At 41.0% G+C, this 22,465-nt stretch overlaps 1 protein-coding gene across 5 annotated transcripts in view; it reads right to left on the reverse strand.

The window, feature by feature from the left end:
- The window catches only part of LOC123513014, a 363,536-nt gene that overhangs the window by 126,235 nt on the left and 214,836 nt on the right, over positions 1–22,465 (reverse strand). For all 5 annotated transcript variants that reach the window (XM_045269820.1, XM_045269819.1, XM_045269822.1 and 2 more), the window contains one exon: positions 1,887–2,107. In XM_045269820.1, the coding sequence (XP_045125755.1) occupies positions 1,887–1,938 (52 nt within the window). In that variant the 5' untranslated portion in view covers positions 1,939–2,107. The remainder of the gene's footprint in view (positions 1–1,886; positions 2,108–22,465) is intronic.

Consider the following 22,465-nt stretch of genomic DNA (forward strand, 5'->3'; position numbering starts at 1 on the left):
CAGCAGCCCGGCGCTCCCCCTCTCATTGAGTAAATATTTTGTTTTTTTTTTCTTTCGCTCAAAAGCAATATCCCGTTTTTCACTGGTAATTTTATGCCATTAGCCGTGTGTGTGTGTGTGTGTGTGTGTGTGTGTGTGTGTGTGTGTGTGTGTGTGTGTGTGTGTGTGTGTGTGTGTGTGTGTGTGTGTGTGTGTGTGTGTGTGTGTGTGTGTGTGTGTGTGTGTGTGTGTGTGTGTGTGTGTAATTCACTCAAAGTCTTGAGAATCACGTTCAGGACTCGTGATCACAAGTTATGTCCTAGTCACAGCTCACAACTCGTGTTTGTGTGTGTGTGTGTGTGTGTGTGTGTGTGTGTGTGTGTGTGTGTGTGTGTGTGTGTGTGTGTGTGTGTGTGTGTGTGTGTGTGTGTGTGTGTGTGTGTGTGTGTGTGTGTGTGTGTGTGTGTGTGTGTGTGTTTGTGTGGGGTTGTGTTTATTTGCGTGCTTCCATTACTTTCAAAGACAAACAAAACTAAAATAAATTAAACAAACAACTCGTTTTTCCCCCCATCTCCCAACCCCGCACAGAAAAAGTGCACACTACGCTCCTTTACTACCTGAGTTGATATGAAATACATGAACAAAGCATCACAAAGGTAGGCAGAACATAAAAATAGCGACCTCTAGTGAGTCGACGCAGCACTTTTGTCTCATCTCCACAGCTTACCGTGCAACTTCTCGCCTTCAGCAGTGCTTATTTGTTCTAAGCGCAACGTCGTGATCCTTTGACCTGTGTTACACTACCACCGCCTACCAGTGCCTTTGTTCCTTTCAATTTTTTTTTTCCCGAGACGAACAGGTTGCGAGAAAAGGTACAAGTCTCTGTTTTCGCTTCTCGTGTTTTTTTTACACTTTCACTCTTCCTTTTTTCTCTTCCTTTCACGTTGATGTTACTTTTTTCCCCGATACAAACCGTCAGACTCTTCCTCTTTACGTGTCACCCTTCGTGATCCCCGATGACTCTCAACCAGCAGTGTTCGTGAAAAGACTATTTTCCTTCATCCAAACCGGACTGCATAATATATTTGTGTCTTGGTTAATATACAAGACAGTCTCTCCCTGGAGAATTTAATGTTTCTTATCATCTTCATTTATAGTTAATGGCATAAAGGGAAAAGTCATTTCCATCCTTTCTATTTATAACTAAAGGAGGGAGGGCAAGGAAAAGTTACTTCACCTTTCAGGCACCTGAAGAAACACTCACACCTGAGCAACATTTGAAAGACAAAATACCTCACACACACAGGAACACATCTGTTGATACTGAAACCAATGAAGTATACGCAAGAAAATAAGAAAAAAAAATAAGGAAGACAGTAAGATTCGGTTCTAAGGTCAGAATCTTGAGGAAACATAGAGGTGCACATTTTTAAACGTTTTGGCGTCTCATCTCGGCTACTTGTAACAATTTCTCATGGGTGTTGTGGAGGCTTTCAGGAATGTTCATGAATCTGGTAATAACTCAAGCACCCTGCATCATCAATTGGAAACACTTTCTTGAACGCAATTAATCACCTTTGTGTCCCTTGAAAGCGGTCGTTATGAGAGAACAAATGGTCTTAACTCCTTCAGTACTGGGACGCATTTTTTACCTCGAGTTTTGTGTACGATTAAAAGATCTTATTAACATTAGGAAGGGTCTATGGAGGTTAGAAGGTTAATGGCCTGAGTTTTCACTATTTCAATCCCCACATAAGTTTCTGAAGCTGTATAAAATCGCCAAATAGCAGCCAGAATGAATATGAAAACGCGTCTGGTACTGAAGGGATTAAAATACGTACCCCAAGCAAACATTCGCATTAAAACACAAACTGGCTAAACATACGACAATTTTCAGCAGTACTTACAGGCGGACGCAAGAAGCAGCACCGTGTGAAGGGCAGGACATCGCCTCCCCATAGTTCCTGCAGGAGAGTCGCCCACAGGGAACAGCAATGGAAGAGTAATCCGGTCCCAGGGGAATGAAGCGCCCCCCACGAGCCTCTAAAGCCCTGTTGTGGATAGGCAGCAGTCCCTTCAGGTGGTGGTGATGGTGGTGGTATGCGCTCCAGCCAAGGAAGTCATCACACTGAAAAGAAAAGAAATAATGGTTGGAATAGTTGACAATTAACCACTTCAATAATGAGACGCATTTTACCATATTTTTTTTGGGGGGGTGAGATGAGACGATTTTATTTGCATTAGGAACGGTCTATGGAGGTTAAAAGGTTAATGGTCAGTCTTTACTATTTTAATAACCACATACGATTTTGAAGATGTATAAAATCACCAAATAGTAACCAGAATGAATACAAAAAAGCTGCCCGGTACTGAAGGGGTTAATGATGGGTAACTTATGACTGTTTGTTCTCTACATGTACCGTGTATTAGATGAATTTATGTATGATAATGATAGGTGGAAATAGCTCGATATGTTTTACTCAGAGACTACCACGTGTAAACCGGAACACTTCATGAAGTTCCCTTTATTCTTGCTGGTACAAGTACTGTCTGTCTGTCTGTGTACTTGTCTGTCTGTGTGTCTGTCTGTCTGCATGTCTGTCTGTCTGTCTGCTTCTCTCTCTCTCTCTCTCTCTCTCTCTCTCTCTCTCTCTCTCTCTCTCTCTCTCTCTCTCTCTCTCTCTCAAACACAAACACACAAACACACACACACATATACACACACACAAACAAACACACATATCTTTGCTCAAGCGGCTGTTCACGATTCAAAGCTCTTTACACTGCATCCTGTTCGTTCCCTCCTTTCTTTCTATTTTTTATGACTGTTTCATCTCCTTGAGCAGTAAATCACCGTTAGCGGGCACCATCACTCCATGTTCCAGAGCTGATGAGAGCGGCGTGGTATTGTGGACATCGGGAGAGACAAAGTAAAGCCATATTTTTCGTCATCACGAGGAATCAAGCGAGGATTGTGAGTGCCGACTGTCGGTGCAAGAGAGAAGGTGGAGATTGTATTTCCAGAGGTTGTTGAGTCACTCGGTTAATCAGCCAGTTCAGTTGATAAGGGAGGTTGTTTTAGTCAGTCAGTCAGGTCAGTAGTTATGAATGTTCCAGTTGGTCAGTTGGTCAGTTTGTTAACCGTTCATTTATCCAGTCAGTGTTTTAGTCATCTATTCATTCAGTCAGGTATTCATTCCGTAAAATCTTTGTCTCACTCTCTCTCTCTCTCAAAAATAAATAAATAAATAAATAAATAAATAAATAAATAAAAATAAAGAATATCGTCTCACACAAAAGTACAAAGTAGGCATATTTGGAGCGAAAAAAAAACAAGAAAACAGGTTGATTAAATTGCTTTATCTTTGTTGTTTAGAAAGCCTTTTTTAGTTCAAGGAAAGAAGTGTGAGTGTGTGTGTGTGTGTGTGTGTGTGTGTGTGTGTGTGTGTGTGTGTGTGTGTGTGTGTGTGTGTGTGTGTGTGTGTGTGTGTCCATCATCTCACCTAAGGCGTCACTATCTCGTTTCCATAGATACTAAAAGAATGCCGTCTCTTATTCTTCTTAATCTCCTCATCTACTCCTTTTATAATCGTTGAAAAAATAACAAGAACCATCATAAAATTAACCACAATCACTACCTTTTCTTTTTACTACTACTACCACTACTACTACTACTACTACTACTACTACTACTACTACTACTACTACTACTACTACTACTACTACTACTACTACTACTACTACTACCGCTATGTGACATCTCTTTTTGCTCTTCCTCTTCCTCCTTTAAACGCTCTATTGAATTAGTCTGTAAATGGAAGATGAACTTTGAACCTTATCTACACACTACTTAACGGATATCATGTACTGTTTGTAAAATTGTACAGCATAGCAGGTGAAAAGAAGTAAAGAAAATAAGAAGCTCAAGTGTTATTTATCATTTCAGGAGTCTTAATACCTGGCACTCATTCGACTTAAGTTGTCAGATATAAGGATATTTTGGTCGTTTTTACTGGAGCAATCATCGACTTTACACATCAAATGAATTAATGTTAAATGACATGTGTTTTTTTTCTTTTTTTTTGTTACGGTCTATAGCGCCTGTACATATACTCGAAGATTATGTATAGGAAGCGCTATTCAGCTTCTACCCGTTAGTGGCGCAGGCAATTTTATTTATAGTGGTACCCATATTAGGGCCCATATAACCACCCAAGCGCATCTTTGGTGTAACCACCTAGAGCCTGGGTATCATGGTGACATTTAGGTAACTTTAAACCACTCGACAAATGGTCGACAAATGGCATAGTTTCAAGGTGGCACATGATAGGATTGGAACTTACGTGTGGACGTTTGCCCGATCCCACGCTCACTTCCTTATCCACTACGCCACCGCCTACCTACCTCATCTACCATTCGAAGTACATTTCCGATCGCTTTATTACATGGATTACTGAGGAAAAGTCGAAAAAAGAAATCTTAAAGGAACGTGTCCGTAATTAAGGTTAATTAAGATGAGGCTAGTTGTAGTCTATAAAGTTTTTACAATTCCTGCAAGCCTAAATCGGAATTGAAATAAAGGCTTTTTTCATTATTGCTGAACGATTTGAAACTGATGAAGTGAACGTTTCTAGATCCAATTATGTCGTTAATGAAACAGATTAGCTTTGAAAAGATCGTATCAGAAACGACGGAAGTTTTAAAAAGAAAGAAACTATTTACTACTAATACTACTACTTCTGTTACTACAACTATTACTACTACTACTGCAACTCTGATACTACTACTACTACTACTATTACTACTACTACTACTACTACTACTACTACTACTTACTACTACTGCTGCTGCTGCTGCTGCTGCTGCTATATTAGTACCGTAACTACCACTGCTGCATTTGTTGTTTCTGCTGTTTCTATTATCATAATTACTATTACGACTACTACAACTATTTTTCTTCTTTATGTAGGGGCAGCAGCAACCATGGACATCTAAGCTGCAATTGAAAAAAAAAAGGTCCACTGAGGAGCTGGTTCCCGAACAGTCTAAAGCGGTAGTCAAAAACAAAAATAGTCTTGAAACTTCTATTTTGCGGCAGTTACTACTCGTACCACAACAACAACAAGAACAAGAACAACAACAACAACAACTACTACTATTACTACTACTACTACTACTGCTACTACTACTACTACTACTACTGCTACTACTACTACTACTACTACTACTACTACTACTACTACTACTGCTGCTGCTGCTGCTGCTGCTGCTGGTGATGATGATGATGATGATGATGCTACTGCTGCTACTGCTGCTCTCTACTGCTGCTGCTATTACTACTAGCGTCACTATTTCTGCTGTCGCTACCACTTCAGTGAAACTTGCACTGCCACTGTTGCGTTAAATCTTTCAGTCAGGCACAGCAGTTTTGGCTACAAAAATAGCGCCTTTCCTTGTCTCCCTTGTTTCTGCCTAATCAGGAAGCCTTGCTTACACGGCTGCATTTAATTAACTTCCCTTTTTCCTCCATTAGCGTTGTTGGGACGAGACTCTACAATCCAATTGCCTCCAATTACCTGAAGTTCGCTTAAACTTTAGGAAAAAGAGATGGAAAAAAAAAGGCGTCATAAAAAAGCTGTAATATTCGATTTTTTTCGTTATGTGTGCATTATGTCATTTTTACACAAGTTAGTTCGTGATTCACGTTGAATCGTACGAAAAATTAAGGGAACGAGTGAAGTGTGACAAAAGGATCTCACTTTTCACACAGCAAAGAAAAGAAAAAACAGGAAAAGTTAACAATCGTGTCTGAACAGCATTGACTCGTGGTGTGAATACTGATACTTTTATTTTTAACACCATCGTCCTCTGGACGCCAGTGACCTTTTCGTCCATCTTTTAATCCTGCCTTTTGTGAATCGAATTCTACGACAACTAAGGACGTGAAATCTCTAGTTGTCCATTGATATTGCATTGGGAACGTTTATGACAATGCTCTGACATTCTCCGTGGTTTTGTCTGGCATTTCCAAATGTACATCCACATTTTTCAAACCTGACTTAATTTAATCTACTTCAACCACAAAGTGTTGAGAGACATAATTTCTATCTGTGACTGAAAAAATGTGCTATTCAGTTTTATGTTTGCAAATATTTTTCATTTTAACATCTTCCGTAAAGCATTATTTATAAAACACAGTAGAACAGCACATTCTCGAGCAAAAGCAGCATTCCATTACACATTCTTTGCACCTTCATAATGCACTTTCATTTTTTGTAATAACTACAAAGGAAACACGAAAAAACTGTACATGCTGTTCTCTCGAAGCCGAAGGCAAAAAAAAAAAAAAAAAAAAAAAAAAACTGGAAGAATTGTTAAGAGGGGCAAGAAAGGTCAGTGCAATTCCTGCTGTCTTGATACATCTCTCTTAAAGGAAACCAAGTCGTAGGAGGGAGAGTGGAAAAACAGACCAAGAAAACATCTCCAGTGCAAGCACATGAGAGGAGAGCATCAACAACCGCGACTATTAGCAGCAAGCACCATCCCACTCCTCTCTTCCCTCACCCAACTTGCAGCCTACCTCCCTCTGGTTCCTTCACATTAATAACCCTCTCCCATCTCCCCCTAAACCTCATCTGCCTCCATGAATCAAGCGTAATGGGGCAGGTTAGTGTATATACAATATCTGTATTAATACCTACATTTTCATTTAATGTTACGTTTGTGGACAGTATTTAAATTCCCATTTTTGTTCGTGTTTTTTTTTCACGTTCTCTTACAAAGGAATGCAAGATCAGTTACGAAATTTCGACTTAGACTCTTACCTAAAGCACATATGGAACTATGTGGTAAGAAAAAAGAAAACGAAAAAAAGGGCCACGTAAAAAGTGTATGGGACTTGAGGGAAAGTTTAGAAGAGAAAGTCCGAAGGAAAAGTCGAGATAGATATTTCTTGTTCATTTGTGACTTCTTGTATAAAAGTTACATAAGTTAAGTTGGTGTTGTTTCTGTTGTGGTTATTGATTTTGGTGGTGGTGGTGGTTGTGGTGGTTGTGGTGGTGGTGGTGGAGGCAGCAGTAACAGTTTAGTAAGGTACGAGAGTTTATAATTATGTGAAGATGGCAGACGTCAACAGTAGTTATTATTAAAGTGTACTTACTGTATGTGCGTGTGTGTGTGTGTGTGTGTGTGTGTGTGTGTGTGTGTGTGTGTGTGTGTGTGTGTGTGTGTGTGTGTGTGTGTGTGTGTGCGTGCATGCGAGCGCGCTAACAATTACTCATACTCATTATCCACTCCACTATTGTACACTCCTACACGTCTTAACAAGTATAACAGGCATGGGTACAATTTGGCGATTCCTCTTATAAGTGGATTTGCGTGGGAGAGCAGCTCGTGGTGTCTTCATTACCACGTCAGTAAATATACACCAGCTCACTGGGAACATAAGTAAAGTAGACACAACCACGAAAAGAGAGTTTCTTATACGACACTGTCAGGCTTCAGCAAAAATTAAGTCAGATGGTATAAGTTCCTTCAGATTAAAAAAAAACACACACAGGTAGAATGTTTGCAGTAGTGTAAGTGGCAGTACAAGTTATCGTAGCTATTATTGCTGTACAGAGGCGGAGATTGTCTAAGTTCATACCATTTTCAAAGTACATGGAGGGAAGTTATATTGTTGTAGTACATGGAGGGAAGTTATATTTTCAGGGGCAGGGCAGTGTGGTACTTAATGAGCAGCGGGAGGGTAAGAAAGCCTTAAGTTGCACCATAGAGGAGCGCCAGGCCGGGACCACAATGGCTGCTCGCAGATGTTAGGTACTGTGAGATCTTGCCTAGGGAAGGGGAGGATAAGAAAGTACGGGTAATGGTGGGAGGAGGAGGAGGAGGAGGAGGAGGAGGAGGAGGAGGAGGAGGAGGAGGAGGAGGAGGAGGAGGAGGAGGAGGAGGAGGAGGAAAACAGGAAGTGGGGTGGAGAAGAACGAAAGGACATAAGAAAAGAGATGAAAAAATAGAAAATAAACAAGAAAAGGAAAATAAAAACGAGAAAAAGGAATGACGAGAAGAAAAATGTAAACAGAAAAAAGAACATTTAGGTCAAGGCAATTCACGAAAAGAGGAGAAAACGGAAAAATGATAAACGAATGTGGTGAGAGGCGATCGAAAAAAAAAAGATAAATAACAAGGTGTACAAGAATTTGACGTCTCAACCTAAAAAAAGAAAAAAATAGTCGAAAAACAAATCAATACAGCCAGATACAAATCACCACCCCTGAAAAAAAAGATAAAATAGATAAAATAAAAGGGAAAGTGTATGGACTTGCAAATGAAAGAAAAATGACAGAAATGATAGAAACCCCTAACACCGACTCCCATCCACACACAGCCCCTCCACCTCCCCCCAAAAAAAAGCAAAAACACCGACACGTGTACTACAGCCCATATCTCTTTTTAGGGGCAATGCATACATAATGAAACAACGCAATGCAATACACCAAAGCAGACGGTAAAAAAATGATGCAGTATCGCGCCACGCCAACACTCTGTTACTGGCACTTCCTTCCCGTTACTTTGTGCTGCGTGGAGTTGTGGTGAGTGCGTGGACTGAACGTGAAGGTGAAGCAAATGAGGAACATGATATTAAGTAACAGGAGGAACAGAACGAGACGACCATGGATATAGAACACAGAAGACATAAACACACACACACACACACACACACACACACACACACACACACACACACACACACACACACACACACACACACACACATGCGCTTATATTCCATTTTTTTCCTTTTTTTTATCGTGTTTGTTACATCAGGGGAGAGAGAGAGAGAGAGAGAGAGAGAGAGAGAGAGAGAGAGAGAGAGAGAGAGAGAGAGAGAGAGAGAGAGAGACAGACAGACAGACAGAGAGAGAGAGAGAGAGAGAGAGAGAGAGAGAGAGAGAGAGAGAGAGAGAGAGAGAGAGAGAGAGAGAGAGAGAGAGAGAGAGAGAGAGAGAGAGAGAGAGAGAGAGAGACAGAGAGAGAGAGAGATAATATTCAGACAAAATAACATTATGCACCTGATTAATTTTCTATAAATTCTTGAAACAATGAAGAAAAAAAACTGAACATAAGAAAGCATGAAAATCGCAACGAAAAAAAAAAGAAAAGAGAAAAGAGAAAAGAAAAAAAACTCATAAAAAGAATAAAAAAAAAAGCAAGAATAATAGAAAAGCTGGTGGTGGTGGTGGTGGTGGTGGTGGTGGTGGTGGTGGTAGTAAGTCTTGTGTGCTCGCTGGAAAAATCGGAAGGACATGGAGGTGAACGAAAACAAAGACCTTGAAAATGAAGGTTCCTCGTAAACATGACCACGTGCTCTTATTTTCTGCCAGTGTAATGAAGGGGAGGACACTTGTGTTGGTGTCTGCGTGCTTTGATTGCGCGATTTGGGGGAATAAGTAAGAGAGGAGGATTAAAGAGAAGAGAGAGAGAGGAGGAATACAAAGGAATACAAAGGAAAGACCAAGCAACAACAGACCCTGGGGTCCTTACTAGGCTGCTTGGTTAACTATTCTATACTAACTACACAGTGTGAGAGACAGGACAGCAAAGCAGAAGGCTCCTCCCCACCCACCCATCCCACCAGCCGAAGCCGGCCGGAAAAGGAAAGGCACCATGTGTTATTGAAAAACCAAATGGAATTTTAGAGGATAGAGAAAGAAGTTGTAATCTACGTCTACTCTTGTTTGTGGGGGACTATGTAGGTGCTTGACGGTTATGTAGTGTGGTGAATGTGCGTGTGGGTGGAGTCACAGTGTGGATGTCGGAGGGGTGGTGCGGCAGCCTTGCCTGGCGCTTTCAAGGAAGGCAGCAGTCAATCAGGCCCCAGCTCCGTTCACTCCACTGAGTAAGCGTACTTTCCCTTGGAGGGACGCCGTACACTGATTTCCCCCTGCAACATTGATCCCTGGTTGTCCCGATGGTGATAAAATTATTAACAGGGCCCTAGACAAACACAACCCGTCACAGGTCGAAAGTGGGAGTAGTGACCGTTAACTCAGGGTTATCTGTGAGTGTAAGTATAGTATAGTGTAATGTAAATGTGGACACAGTGTAGAGGTCAAGAGGTGGTGCGGCAGCCTTGCCTGGCGCTTTCAAGGAGGCAGCAGTCAATCAGGCCCCAGCTCCGTTCAGTCCACTGTAAAAGTGTACTTCCCACTAAGGGGCGCCGCACACTACATGGTTACCCCTGCAGCAGTGACCCTGGTACTTTAATTCCCGATGATGATCACTACTGTCAGGGCTCCTGACTTTCCACAGCCCGTCACAGGTCGAGAGTAGTAGTAGTGACCGTTAACTCGGGGCTGTCTGTGTCGTGTAAGGAGGGTAAGTGTATTCGCGAAACACCCCGCAATTCACGATCTGAGGCATATTTCTTTATGGACGGCGCAAATTACTCGGAGGTAAACAGAGACAACCGGGGATTAGTTTCGAAATATTTGTCAAGACGAATTTTGAATGTCTCAATAGTACCTGAATCAACTACGTTCGATGGCAAACCGTTCCAAATATTGATAATATGATTAAAGAAAAAATGTTTGGCTTCGTTTATTTTAAATCGCTTTCCTATTACTTTGAAACCGTTGTTTCTGGTGAAATTTGACCGGTCAAGCGTTAGGAAGTTATCAGGATTCATATTCGTAAATCCCTTAAAAATTTTGAAGAGTGTGATAAGGTCCCCTCGTAATCGACGTTTGGAAAGAGTAAATAAATTTAGTTCTTTAAGCCGTTCTTCGTATGGAGGAGGAGGAGGAGGAGGAGGAGGAGGAGGAGGAGGAGGAGGAGGAGGAGGAGGAGGAGGAGGAGGAGGAGAAGTGGAGGAGAACATGAATAAGAATAATCCCCAGAGAAAAAGAAAAAGAAAAAAAGAAAAGAAGAAAACAACAACAACCGACATATGAACCAAAGAAAACAAAGAAACGACACACGAAACATTAAGACCACATAGAAAAACATCACCACACACACACGCACACACACACACACACACACACACACACACACACACACACACACACACACACACATGTAAAAAATTAAATGAAACCTCTGAGCATCTTTTAATCAGACCCTCGATGTTTGTAAATTGAAGAAGGAAGAGGCGGCTTCATTGTACCTGTGAAATATCAATGAAGCCTCACTCAACAAGCTTTGCCTCGGTACAAAGCATCGCATTAATAATTACATCAACGCGGGTGAGTCACGGGTTTTCCTGTGTTAATAGAGTGAATATAACATGAACTTTTCAAAACAATCTTCGTGTTACTCTGTTGCATTCCTTCCTACCAGCACGTCCGTCCCTATTATCCTTTTTTTTTCTCTCACTTTTCATTCTCCTCCTCTTCTTCCTCCTATTCCTCTAGCGTGAATATAACATGAACTTTTCAAAATAATCTCCGAGTTACTCTTTGTTGCAATTCTTCCTACTAGCACTTCCTTCCTTTCCTCTTTTTCTATCTCTCACTTTTCATTATCCTCCTCCTCTTCCTCCTATTCCTCTACAATAATCTTCGTGTTACTCTTTTATGCAATCCTTCCTACGAGCACTTCCTTCCCTTTTACTCTTTTTTATCTCTCACTTTTCATTCTCCTCCTCTTCCTCCTAATTCTCTAGCGTGAATATAGCATGAACTCTGCACAATAATCTCCGTGTTACTCCTTTTTGCATCCCTTCCTAACACTTCCTTCCCTTTCACTCTTTTTTTTATCGCTCACTTTTCATTCTCCTTCTCCTCCTATTCCTCTATCGTAAAATCTTCAAAGGTTTCAAGTCAAGCACTTCGATCGCTACTTCATAGTTGACCTTTCATGTACTGCTAGAAACAACGGCTTCCAAATAATTGAACAATGCTTTGAAACTAATGGAGCCATATACTTTTTTTTTCTTTATTGGAGTTGTCCTATATGGAATAAATTGCCCTCGAATTGGGTCACCTCACGCACAGTCGACATTTCCAAAAGATACGGTGTTATCAATCTATTTTTTGCAACATTACGTGGTATTGGATAAATATTTGGGTGGGAAGGATGCTAGATCATCACTAGTTAAGGTAAGCAGCCAGCAGACACTTCATTGATGTTTGAAATTCATTGTAATCTGTTCAAATGTTTCTCCTTCTATTCCTCCTTTTCTGTTATTATTATTTTCATTTCTATCACTTATAATGCTAAATGTTCAGTGCGGCACGAATCGATATTATGGATAAACTGGAATGAATGTAAACTGAAGGAAAAAACATGTAAATAGATCGGAAAATTGTACCTACTCGTATGTACGCAAGTGATCGATCCTTTTTAACTCACCGCAATACTACTGCTACTACTAGTGCTGCTGCTGCTGCATCTACTACTACTACTACTACTACTACTACTACTACTACTACTACTACTACTACTACCACCACCACCACTACTACTACTACTACTACTACTACTACTACTACTACTACTACTACTACTACTACTACTACTACTACTACCAATACCATCACCACCACCATTGACGTCACCACTCCACTACTTGGAGGTCATTACCACTCTCCATGACTGTGGCATCCAACCACCATCTACCACCATAATATAAACATTAGTTGTTAGCTACTACTACTACTACTGCTACTACTACTACTACTACTACTACTACTACTACTACTACTACTACTACTACTACTACTACTACTACTGCTACTACTACTACTACTACTACTACTACTACTACTACTACTACTACTACTACTACTACTACTACTACCACCACTACTACTACTAACATCACCACTACTACTACTAAAATCACAATTCATACATGTGCCATTAAAAATACAAACAATTTTATCGCTGAGTGGGGCAAGAGAACGGACCTGCAAAAGAAGAAAAAAAAGAAGAAAAAAAAGTTGAGAAATCTGCCAAGAAGCTATGTAAGGATGAGGAGTTCTCTCTGACAGGGGTTGGGAGGTAAGAGGCGGAAGGATGCTATTTAACCTGTTTACTCAGCAGCCTTTGGGAGGAAAGTATTTTTAATAACATTTCGGCTCTGTTGACGGTGTGGCTCTCTCACGCCGCGGACTGCGAGGCGTACGCAAGGAAGGTTTGTGAAAGTGGCAGCAATATGTGGCGTGGAAATGGAGAGTGGTGAGACTGGTGGTGATGTGCGAGGCTGTGCGACTTATTTTGGATTGAGATTGTCCTTAAAGTGGTGGTGGTGGTGGTGGTGGTGGTTGTATACGTATAGACGATTGTGGTGGTGAGGGTGATTGTAGCATTGACTGAGCAGGAATGGGTCTTTATTTTAGATTGAGATTATCCTTAAGGTAGTAGAGTGGTGGTGGTGGTGGTGGTGGAGGTGGTTGTATATAGGCGTCTGCGGTGGTGACTGTGATGGTCGTAGTGACTGAGTAGGAATGGGTCTTTAACATGTTTTATTTTGGATTGAGATTGTCCTTAAAGTGGTAGAGTGGTGGTGGTGGTGGTGGTTGTATATAGGTGACTGCGGTGGTGACTGTGACGGTAGCAGTGACTGAGTAGGAATGGGTCTTTAACAGAGTGGTGGTGGTAATGGTTGTATATAGGCGACTGCGGTGGTGAGGGTGAAGGTTGCAGTGACTGAGCAGGTATGGGTCTTTAACATGTCTTTAACCCCTTCAGTACCACGACGCCGTTTCCATATTGATTTTATACAGCTTCAGAAACCAATGTGGGGGATCAAAATAGTAAAGACTGTTGCCATTAGTCTTCTGACCTCCATGGACCTTTCCTAATGTTAATAAAATGATTTAATCTCAAGGTAAAAATGTGTCCTAGTACTGAATGAATTAACATGATGGAGTGTAGTGGCAGTGGTCACGAGCATGGGTGTTGTGATGGTGGTGGCTGCTAGAAAGAGTAGGAATGGTTCTGCGTAAAAAGTGCAAGCCATCAATTTGGTGATGCGGTGGTGGTGGCGTGAGAGGGAGTGGTGGTGACGACTGTTGATTGACTGTTTAGGATGGTGCTGGTGATAAAATGAACGTCACATTGTTCATATCTCGTGAAAAAAAAATGGCGAGTTTTTTATTTATATTCTTCGTTTTAAAATAATATCATTGATTACTCATTTCGATAAGATTGATTTATTGTCCTTATTTGTCCACTAGAAATAAAAAAAAACAGCTGTAGATTATAGTTGCATTATTTTCTTTGTTAATATAGTTAGTCTTCTTAAACGACATAGATAGCATGATTAAAAAAGATTAAACATCTAGACAGGGATGTAAATCACTTTAACTGTGTGAAATCCCTTATAATATTATTCAATTGTATTTTATGAGCCTAAGAACTATATAAAACATTACATTTCAAAAGCTGAAGTTGAAGTTGCACAAGCTTTCAAGGGTGCTATTACAGATCTAGTTACAGATTAAGAAGACCTATACATTACTAACATGGGAAACACCTTAAATAACCTGGCTAATCAACTCTGTGGTAAGAAAGCATAGCGTTTCAAAATACCGGTCTCCGTTTAACCGCTCCCCACACATTGTATGAATATAAAGTTTGTATGTGGTTCAGTTTATATATAGTGAGCTGTGTTGATCCTATGGCAGAGATTTTCATTTTCTATTTCATTTCTGTCATCGGTGGTTTTACAGTTGTTGTTTTTCGTCCATACAGATTGCAGCACTCAGTAATATTAGTCTGCCTGCCTGTCTGTCTGTCTCTCTCTGTCTGTCTGTCTGTCTCTCTCTCTCTCTCTCTCTCTCTCTCTCTCTCTCTCTCTCTCTCTCTCTCTCTCTCTCTCTCTCTCTCTCTCTCTCTCTGACCTTAACCTCTTTAGTACTGGGATGCATTTTTATCTCGAGTTTTGAGTGTAATTAGACGATTTTATTTACAATAGGAAGTGTGTATGGAGGTCAGAAGATTAATTGCCACAGTCTTCACTATTTTAATCTCCCACATGAGTTTCTAAAGCTGTATAAAATCACCAAATAGTAGCCGGAATAAATATGGAGGCGCGCCATGGTACTGAAAGGGCTAAAACAGAGAACAATCACAGTCTTCACTATTTCAATCCCCCACATGAGTTTCTAAAGCTGTATAAAATCACCAAATAGTAACCGGAATGAATATGGAGACGCGTTATGGTATTGAATGGGTTAAAACCGTGAACAACCACAGTCTTCACTATTTCATTTCCCCACATGCGTTTCTGAAGCTGTATACGGAGACGCGTCCTGGTACTGAAAGGGGTAAAATAGTGAAAAAGCCAAGCAGGAAATGACAATCGCATCGTAATGAAAAGCCTAATCTCAGAAGACATTCAGACGCTACACGCTCCTTATTTCGACGCCATCTGAACCATATAATCTCTTCCCTTCCTCTTCATACGGTAGAAAGAGCTGCATCGTGACCTTTTGCCTTATCTTAGAGAAACGAGAAATGCAATGGCAGGAATCTTTTTTTTTTTTTATACCATGCGGGCTTTTCACGGGAATTTATGAGCTAAAGGGGGTACTTTTTGGGGTACTTCCTGTCTCAAAGCCCACCCGCTAGGAAACCGTTGCCCTGACTGAGGAAGCCCAACCTACACTCAGACCATGGACAGGATTTGAACCCGTGCGCTTGGAGACCCCTCGGACCCCAAAGCACGCATAGTTCCACTCTCTCTCTCTCTCTCTCTCTCTCTCTCTCTCTCTCTCTCTCTCTCTCTCTCTCTCTCTCTCTCTCTCTCTCTCTCTCTCTCTCTCTCTCTCTCTCTCTCTCTCTCTCTCTCTCTCTCTGAAGACATCACTCGGGTAAGATTGGATCACCTGTCGAGATGGAGGAGGTATGGCAAAAATCCTCGGTCGCCAAAGGCCCCATGAAGCTCCTCGCCAAAGCAGATGTTGCTTATGTCTATTGAGGGATACATTTAGACCGACTGTTACTTCGAGCAATCAGCTAATTGATCTCTAATCATGCACGACGGGGCATTCACCAGAGGAAAAAATAGTGAACGTGTCCTCTCATTTGATTCTTCGTCGAGGGGAAAGCTCTAGTGAGAGAGCAAGGGAAAAGTGAGAAAGCCAGAGAAGGGCATCAGGTCCCTACCTCCCGAGAGTAATGCTAGCTGATCCAAAGGGAAGGAAAAGAAAAAGAGGAACAGGTTCTAGGTAAAACGAGAACCTGAAATACCTTCGTCAATGTATCGAATTATCTGGAGAATTAGAGTGAACATGTAACACGTCCACATATTACCACATATACAGAGAAGTAGATAGACAGATGACGAGGTAGATCGATAGATAATCTATTGCCTAAAGTATTAAGCCTTGATATGAAAATACAAAACAAACATGTACAAAACAATAGATTAAAAAAAACATTAAACAAATATGCAAATCAACATAAATTCCAACTGTAGACAAACACACACACACACACACACACACACACACACACACACACACACACACACACACACACACATTATACAACCCATGGCGAGTGACAGTCAGCGAAGAAGAGACGGTGCAAAAAAAAAAATGATTAAGAAAAGATCCCAGCTAGTGGAGGCGTTCATTTCCCCACCCCACGCCTCACTGGTGGGGCTCTCGACCCCTTAACACTTCACGGGTCACCGGCGAGAGAGAGAGAGAGAGAGAGAGAGAGAGAGAGAGAGAGAGAGAGAGAGAGAGAGAGAGAGAGAGAGAGAGAGAGAGAGAGAGAGAGAGAGAGAGAGAGAGAGAGAGAGAGAGAGAGAGAGAGAGAGAGAGAGAGAGAGAGAGAGAGAGAGAGAGAGAGAGAGAGAGAGAGAGAGAGAGAGAGAGAGAGAGAGAGAGAGAGAGAGAGAGAGAGAGAGAGAGAGAGAGAGAGAGAGAGAGAGAGAGAGAGAGAGAGAGAGAGAGAGAGAGAGAGAGAGAGAGAGAGAGAGAGAGAGAGAGAGAGAGAGAGAGAGAGAGAGAGAGAGAGAGAGAGAGAGAGAGAGAGAGAGAGAGAGAGAGAGAGAGAGAGAGAGAGAGAGAGAGAGAGAGAGAGAGAGAGAGAGAGAGAGAGAGAGAGAGAGAGAGAGAGAGAGAGAGAGAGAGAGAGAGAGAGAGAGAGAGAGAGAGAGAGAGAGAGAGAGAGAGAGAGAGAGAGAGAGAGAGAGAGAGAGAGAGAGAGAGAGAGAGAGAGAGAGAGAGAGAGAGAGAGAGAGAGAGAGAGAGAGAGAGAGAGAGAGAGAGAGAGGACCCACATCGCCTCGTCGTCTCCAGTCCCCAAGAAAGACTCACATACACTCAAGGCGGAAAAAAAAGAAAAAGACAAAACATGAGTCAACATAAATATTTGTTCAGATTTTAATTAGACTTCGTTCTGCTCGGCTCCAATGGGTCGTGTTTATACTGGATGAGTGGAATGTTAGACTCACTTCATTGCACCTTCCTCCTCCTCCTCCTCCTTCTCCTTCTTTTCCTCCTTGTCCTCTTCCTTGTATGCCTTACCTTCCTGTTCGTTTCTCCACTGCCGTAAGGTAAAATAGGTGAAGAAACAAGCTCTCTCTCTCTCTCTCTCTCTCTCTCTCTCTCTCTCTCTCTCTCTCTCTCTCTCTCTCTCTCTCTCATTGCTCCTCTTCGTTCTTTATTCATTCCACTCCTGCTCTCTTCTGTTTTTTGTTTTGTTCCTTTTCCCTCCCTACGTCATTTGTAACTCATATTCTTCATGTCCTTCCTCTTCCTTTTCCTATATTCCTTCCCCTTCGTCCTGTATCTTTTTTCTCTTTTTTTCCTCCTCCTTTTTGTCCTCTTGTTGTTCATTCTCTGGCACACCTTCATCCTTATTGCCATCCTGTTTTCTTCGTGTCTTTCTCTTTCCCTTTCCTTCTAATCCTTGTTTCCTTTCTGTCCCTGTTCTTGGTCATCTTCATCTTGCTCTCCCTTCTATTTCCCTTCCTCCTCACTGTTTTGAACTCTCTCTCTCTCTCTCTCTCTCTCTCTCTCTCTCTCTCTCATTTCTTCAAGCTCTTCCCCTTTTAGATAATCTTCTTATTCTATTTTTCTTTTTCTTTTTCTATTTATAGTTCTCCTTCAATTCTCGTTATTTGTCGTCCTCAGCATTTCTTATCTTCGATTTTTCCTTTTTTTTTCTTATCTATGATCCTTTTCTTCATAGTCTCCCTTTCCTTACCTTTCGTCCTGCTTATTCTGTTGTCCTTCCTATTTGCCCTATTTTTGGTCCTTTTCCTCTTCCTCGCCCTTCTATCCCCATTCTTTAGGTCTGTCTATTGTTCCCTTTCAATACCCGACCATTTTCTAGCCTGCATTCAAGTTTCCTTTAATTTCATCCTGTTTTTTTTTTTTATCCTTTTCCTCTTGCCTTTTCCTTCCTCGTGTCACTCTTTCACGTCCCTCTCTCTTGTTTCGGATCCTTCGTTAACTCGCTATCTTATTTCCTCTCCCGCTAGTAAGTCTGACGTAATGAATTAGCATAACCTGAGGGTAGGGGAGACTTTTTTGTGTGAGGAAGGAGAAGAGAAGGCAAGAAAGAAAGACGCTCTCGGTGAGTAAATATGTAAATCAAGAGAAACAGGAGAATTGTTTAATAAGTGTAAGACTTTTTAATCAAGAATGTATAAATAAATTGTTTCGGAATAAAAACGAAGCCGTTGTTTTATAAGAAGTGAGGAAGTCATTCTTATATGGGGTAAATCCTTTAATGCAGGGAGAGAGAGAGAGAGAGAGAGAGAGAGAGAGAGAGAGAGAGAGAGAGAGAGAGAGAGAGAGAGAGAGAGAGAGAGAGAGAGAGAGAGAGAGAGAGAGAGAGAGAGAGAGAGAGAGAGAGAGAGAATAATTTTCATTTGATATTATACGTTTACTAAAGACATATAAAATAAAACAATAAACCGATTCTTGGAAAAAAAAGAACACATGATAGAAGTGAAGGAAACATGAAGTGAGAAAGAATGTTAAATAAAGTGTGAATTTTGAAATGATGGAATTACTAAACCCCGGAATAAGCATATTGAAGTGTGAATCTTACATCAGGAACACTTCACTGGTAGGTCGGAAAGGAAACCCAAAATGTAGCAAGAGGCGAACATGCATAAAGTCAGTGTGTTAAGAAGCACGACGAACCTGGTTTATGCCTCGAGAAGGTGAGCCACGCCAGAAAGTGGAGACGTTCGAGCAGTAGCGAATATTATGAGTCATCGTTGAGACGCACAGATGAAGACAGATAAAGAGGTAGGGGAAAAAATGAAGATTGACCTCATATAAGAAAACACACTCAAAGTAAATTTCTTGCGCTGACATTCTATGAAGAATTATTCCCTTAACTCTTTCAGTACCATGACACATTTTCATATTCATTCTATTCACTATTTGGCAATTTCATACAGCTTCAAATATTCATGTGGGGCTTGAAATAGTGAAGACTCTGGCAATTAATCTTATGAGCTCCATAGACACTTCTAATGTGAATAAAATCGTCTGATTTTACCCGAAACTTATAGTAAAAATGCATTTCAATATTGAAGGGGTTAGGAACATAATTTCCTGCTCTTCCTTCTCTTCCTTGGGGATATATTGCTTTATTTTGTGCTGGATAAGTGTATCGAGAGGGATATTATGTTGGTAAAAAATTATTGGAGAAATCATCGTGGATGAAATTTACATAAAGCAGAAGAGTCAGCATTTCAAGGCACGATATTCTGCGTCAAAAGCTGAGGTGTACCTTGAAATTTTAACCAAGAAACATATTTTTACTTTCTACCTGCGCTGCAGCCAGGTCAGGGAGTGGTGGTCTTGATGACATTAGTTAAGAAAAAATCCATGTAGAAAAGTTTAGAAAATTAGAAAACTAGACATTTTTCTTTCCTGGAAGCAAGGGAGGAGAGACGACACGACCAGACACACATTTCATCATCTTTTAATTTTTTAAGGAGCTTCACAATAAGAACGAAAAACTTAAACTTTCCTGGACTTGTGGGACATTTCGTAAACTTTTCACAAGATTTACGAATCCAAAGAGTCAGGAAAGAGTTGCAGACACCTTCACGGAACCTCAACTATGTATAAATCCCAAAGGTAAAGAAAACGAAATAACTCCCAAGAACATTTACAAATCTACAACACCAGCAGGAGCCTTTAGGACTTTCAGAACCCTTGAGTCACCCCCGCCAGTCTGTGTACGCGCACTTTTTTCGGACACTAAGTAGTCTTCTGGGATATTACTCACGCCTCAGTCTCGCATTACCTAAAACGTGTAGCTGCTACCTGAGCTAACCTCCCGAAAGTAATTACACGTAAGAGTAAGTAATTATAGCTATTTTTGGAGGTGCATTATTTTTTCTTTGAACCACTAAAGTGAAGGGAACAAGAGGCGTGCCCTTGTATTTACATCGGTTCATATTTCACTTTACTACTCTTGCTTGCTTGCTCTCCTCCTCCTCCTCCTCCTCCTCCTCCTCCTCCTCCTCCTCCTTCTCCTTCTCACCATCATCATTATCATCTACCTGATCCTCCTTCTCATCCTGTTCCTACTCTTCATTTCTCGCCAATACTCTTCTCTGTACTTTTCCTGTTCCGGCTACTATTCCATTTCCTCTTACTATTTCATCCCTTGCACCCCCCCCCCTCTCTCTCTCTCTCTCTCTCCTCTCTTTCTCCTCTTCCTCCTCTTCCTCCCACCTTTTCGCTGAAGCTTTCCTTTTACAGTGGTTCTCCTTTACTGCCTTCTTCCTTTACACCAACCTCGCTCCCTTTTACACAGACCCTTAGCTTCCTGTTCACTCTCTCACTTTAGGCTTTCCATCAACATTTTTCTGTACTGACATTCTCTCTCTCTCTCTCTCTCTCTCTCTCTCTCTCTCTCTCTCTCTCTCTCTCTCTGCAATATTTGTAGTATTTTTCCTCCTTTTGGTAACGGTAAACAGATTATTTTACGTTTCTATTTCATATTACAGCTTAGCGTTACCAAGACAACCCCTCCTGCATAGTACCGACACCACCACCACCACCACCACCCACCATCACCACAGCGCGTAGCTACCTTCATCATCATCATCATCATCATCATCATCATCATTATCATAAGGCCATTAGCAATTTTTTTTTATCAGCTTTCCTATCCTTCCCAATGATTTTGAATGATAAGAAATGGCAGGAGTATTTTTGTCCCTTATATATATTTTTTTCTGATGCAACTACACTAAACTAAGCACCAAAACAGAGAGGAATGAGAGATTACCAGTTCAAGGATAGCATTCTCAAATACTTCGGTGTCTCGTCTCCATTAGTTTTAGCAAGCTTTACTGAAAGTGACTGTTTTTTCAAGGGTCTTCTTTTTCATGACTCCAGTGAATGGGTTAATACTTTCACACAACAAACAATGTCTCGAGTTCACAGGAGTTCATATGCTATTTGTCGGAAAGAGAATAGAAAAATGCTTGTACTGGATGAGTGAGTGAATATTTTCTCTAACGCTTTCGTGATAATGATTTCTAGTGATGGTCAAACGTTGCCGTACTGGAGATGATATAAAAGGTTCACAGAAAAAGCAGGAAAAAAAGGAAAGATAAATAAAACAATAATGATAAGGAAAAATATATATATGACTTCTAACGCTCTTATCATAAATGTCATGTCGAAAGATCTTTTGCAATGGCATCCAGAAAATATGAAACAAAAAATCATGCTAATGGGAAGGTTAATAAAAATAACGCATTATGAAGAAAAATGACACACACACACACACACACACACACACACACACACACACACACACACACACACACACACACACACACACATGAAATTCCGCTCTCATTGTGATAAAATATTGGGCCTTTCTAAAAACAACACTAGGTATGTGAATCAGAATATCGAAAGGCGCCTGCCATTCTGTTCCTCTTCACAAACTTTAACAACTGAAGTTTGTGTGACCATTCTGAAGCACTTGTAAACATATTCTACTGCATAGTTTACGTAATACAAGCCTTTCTCTCTCTCTCTCTCTCTCTCTCTCTCTCTCTCTCTCTCTCTCTCTCTCTCTCTCTCTCTCTCTCTCTCTCTCTCTCTCTTTCCTTTCTCGCTCGTTCCTTCGTCAACAGATGCAACATTTCTTATTTTGATGTTATATATTTTCAAATTCTCTCTCTTTCTCTCTTCCGCTCTCTCTCTCTCTCTCTCTCTCTCTCTCTCTCTCTCTCTCTCTCTCTCTCTCTCTAGCGTCAACAGATGTAACATTTCTTCTTTTAGGTATTCTATATTTTCAAGCTCTCTCTCTCTCTCTCTCTCTCTCTCTCTCTCTCTCTCTCTCTCTCTCTCTCTCTGTGTGTGTGTGTGTGTGTGTGTGTGTGTGTGTGTGTGTTTACACCGAAATGAAGCAAAATAAATAAATGAATAAACAAATACATCACTTTACTTTCCCTCCTCCTTCCTTCCTCCACCTGCTCCTTTAGTATCACCACGACCACCACCTTCACAACCACCTCCCACCTTCC

This window comes from Portunus trituberculatus, chromosome 35 (assembly GCF_017591435.1).
Source record: "Portunus trituberculatus isolate SZX2019 chromosome 35, ASM1759143v1, whole genome shotgun sequence".
Lineage (NCBI taxonomy): Eukaryota > Metazoa > Arthropoda > Malacostraca > Decapoda > Portunidae > Portunus > Portunus trituberculatus.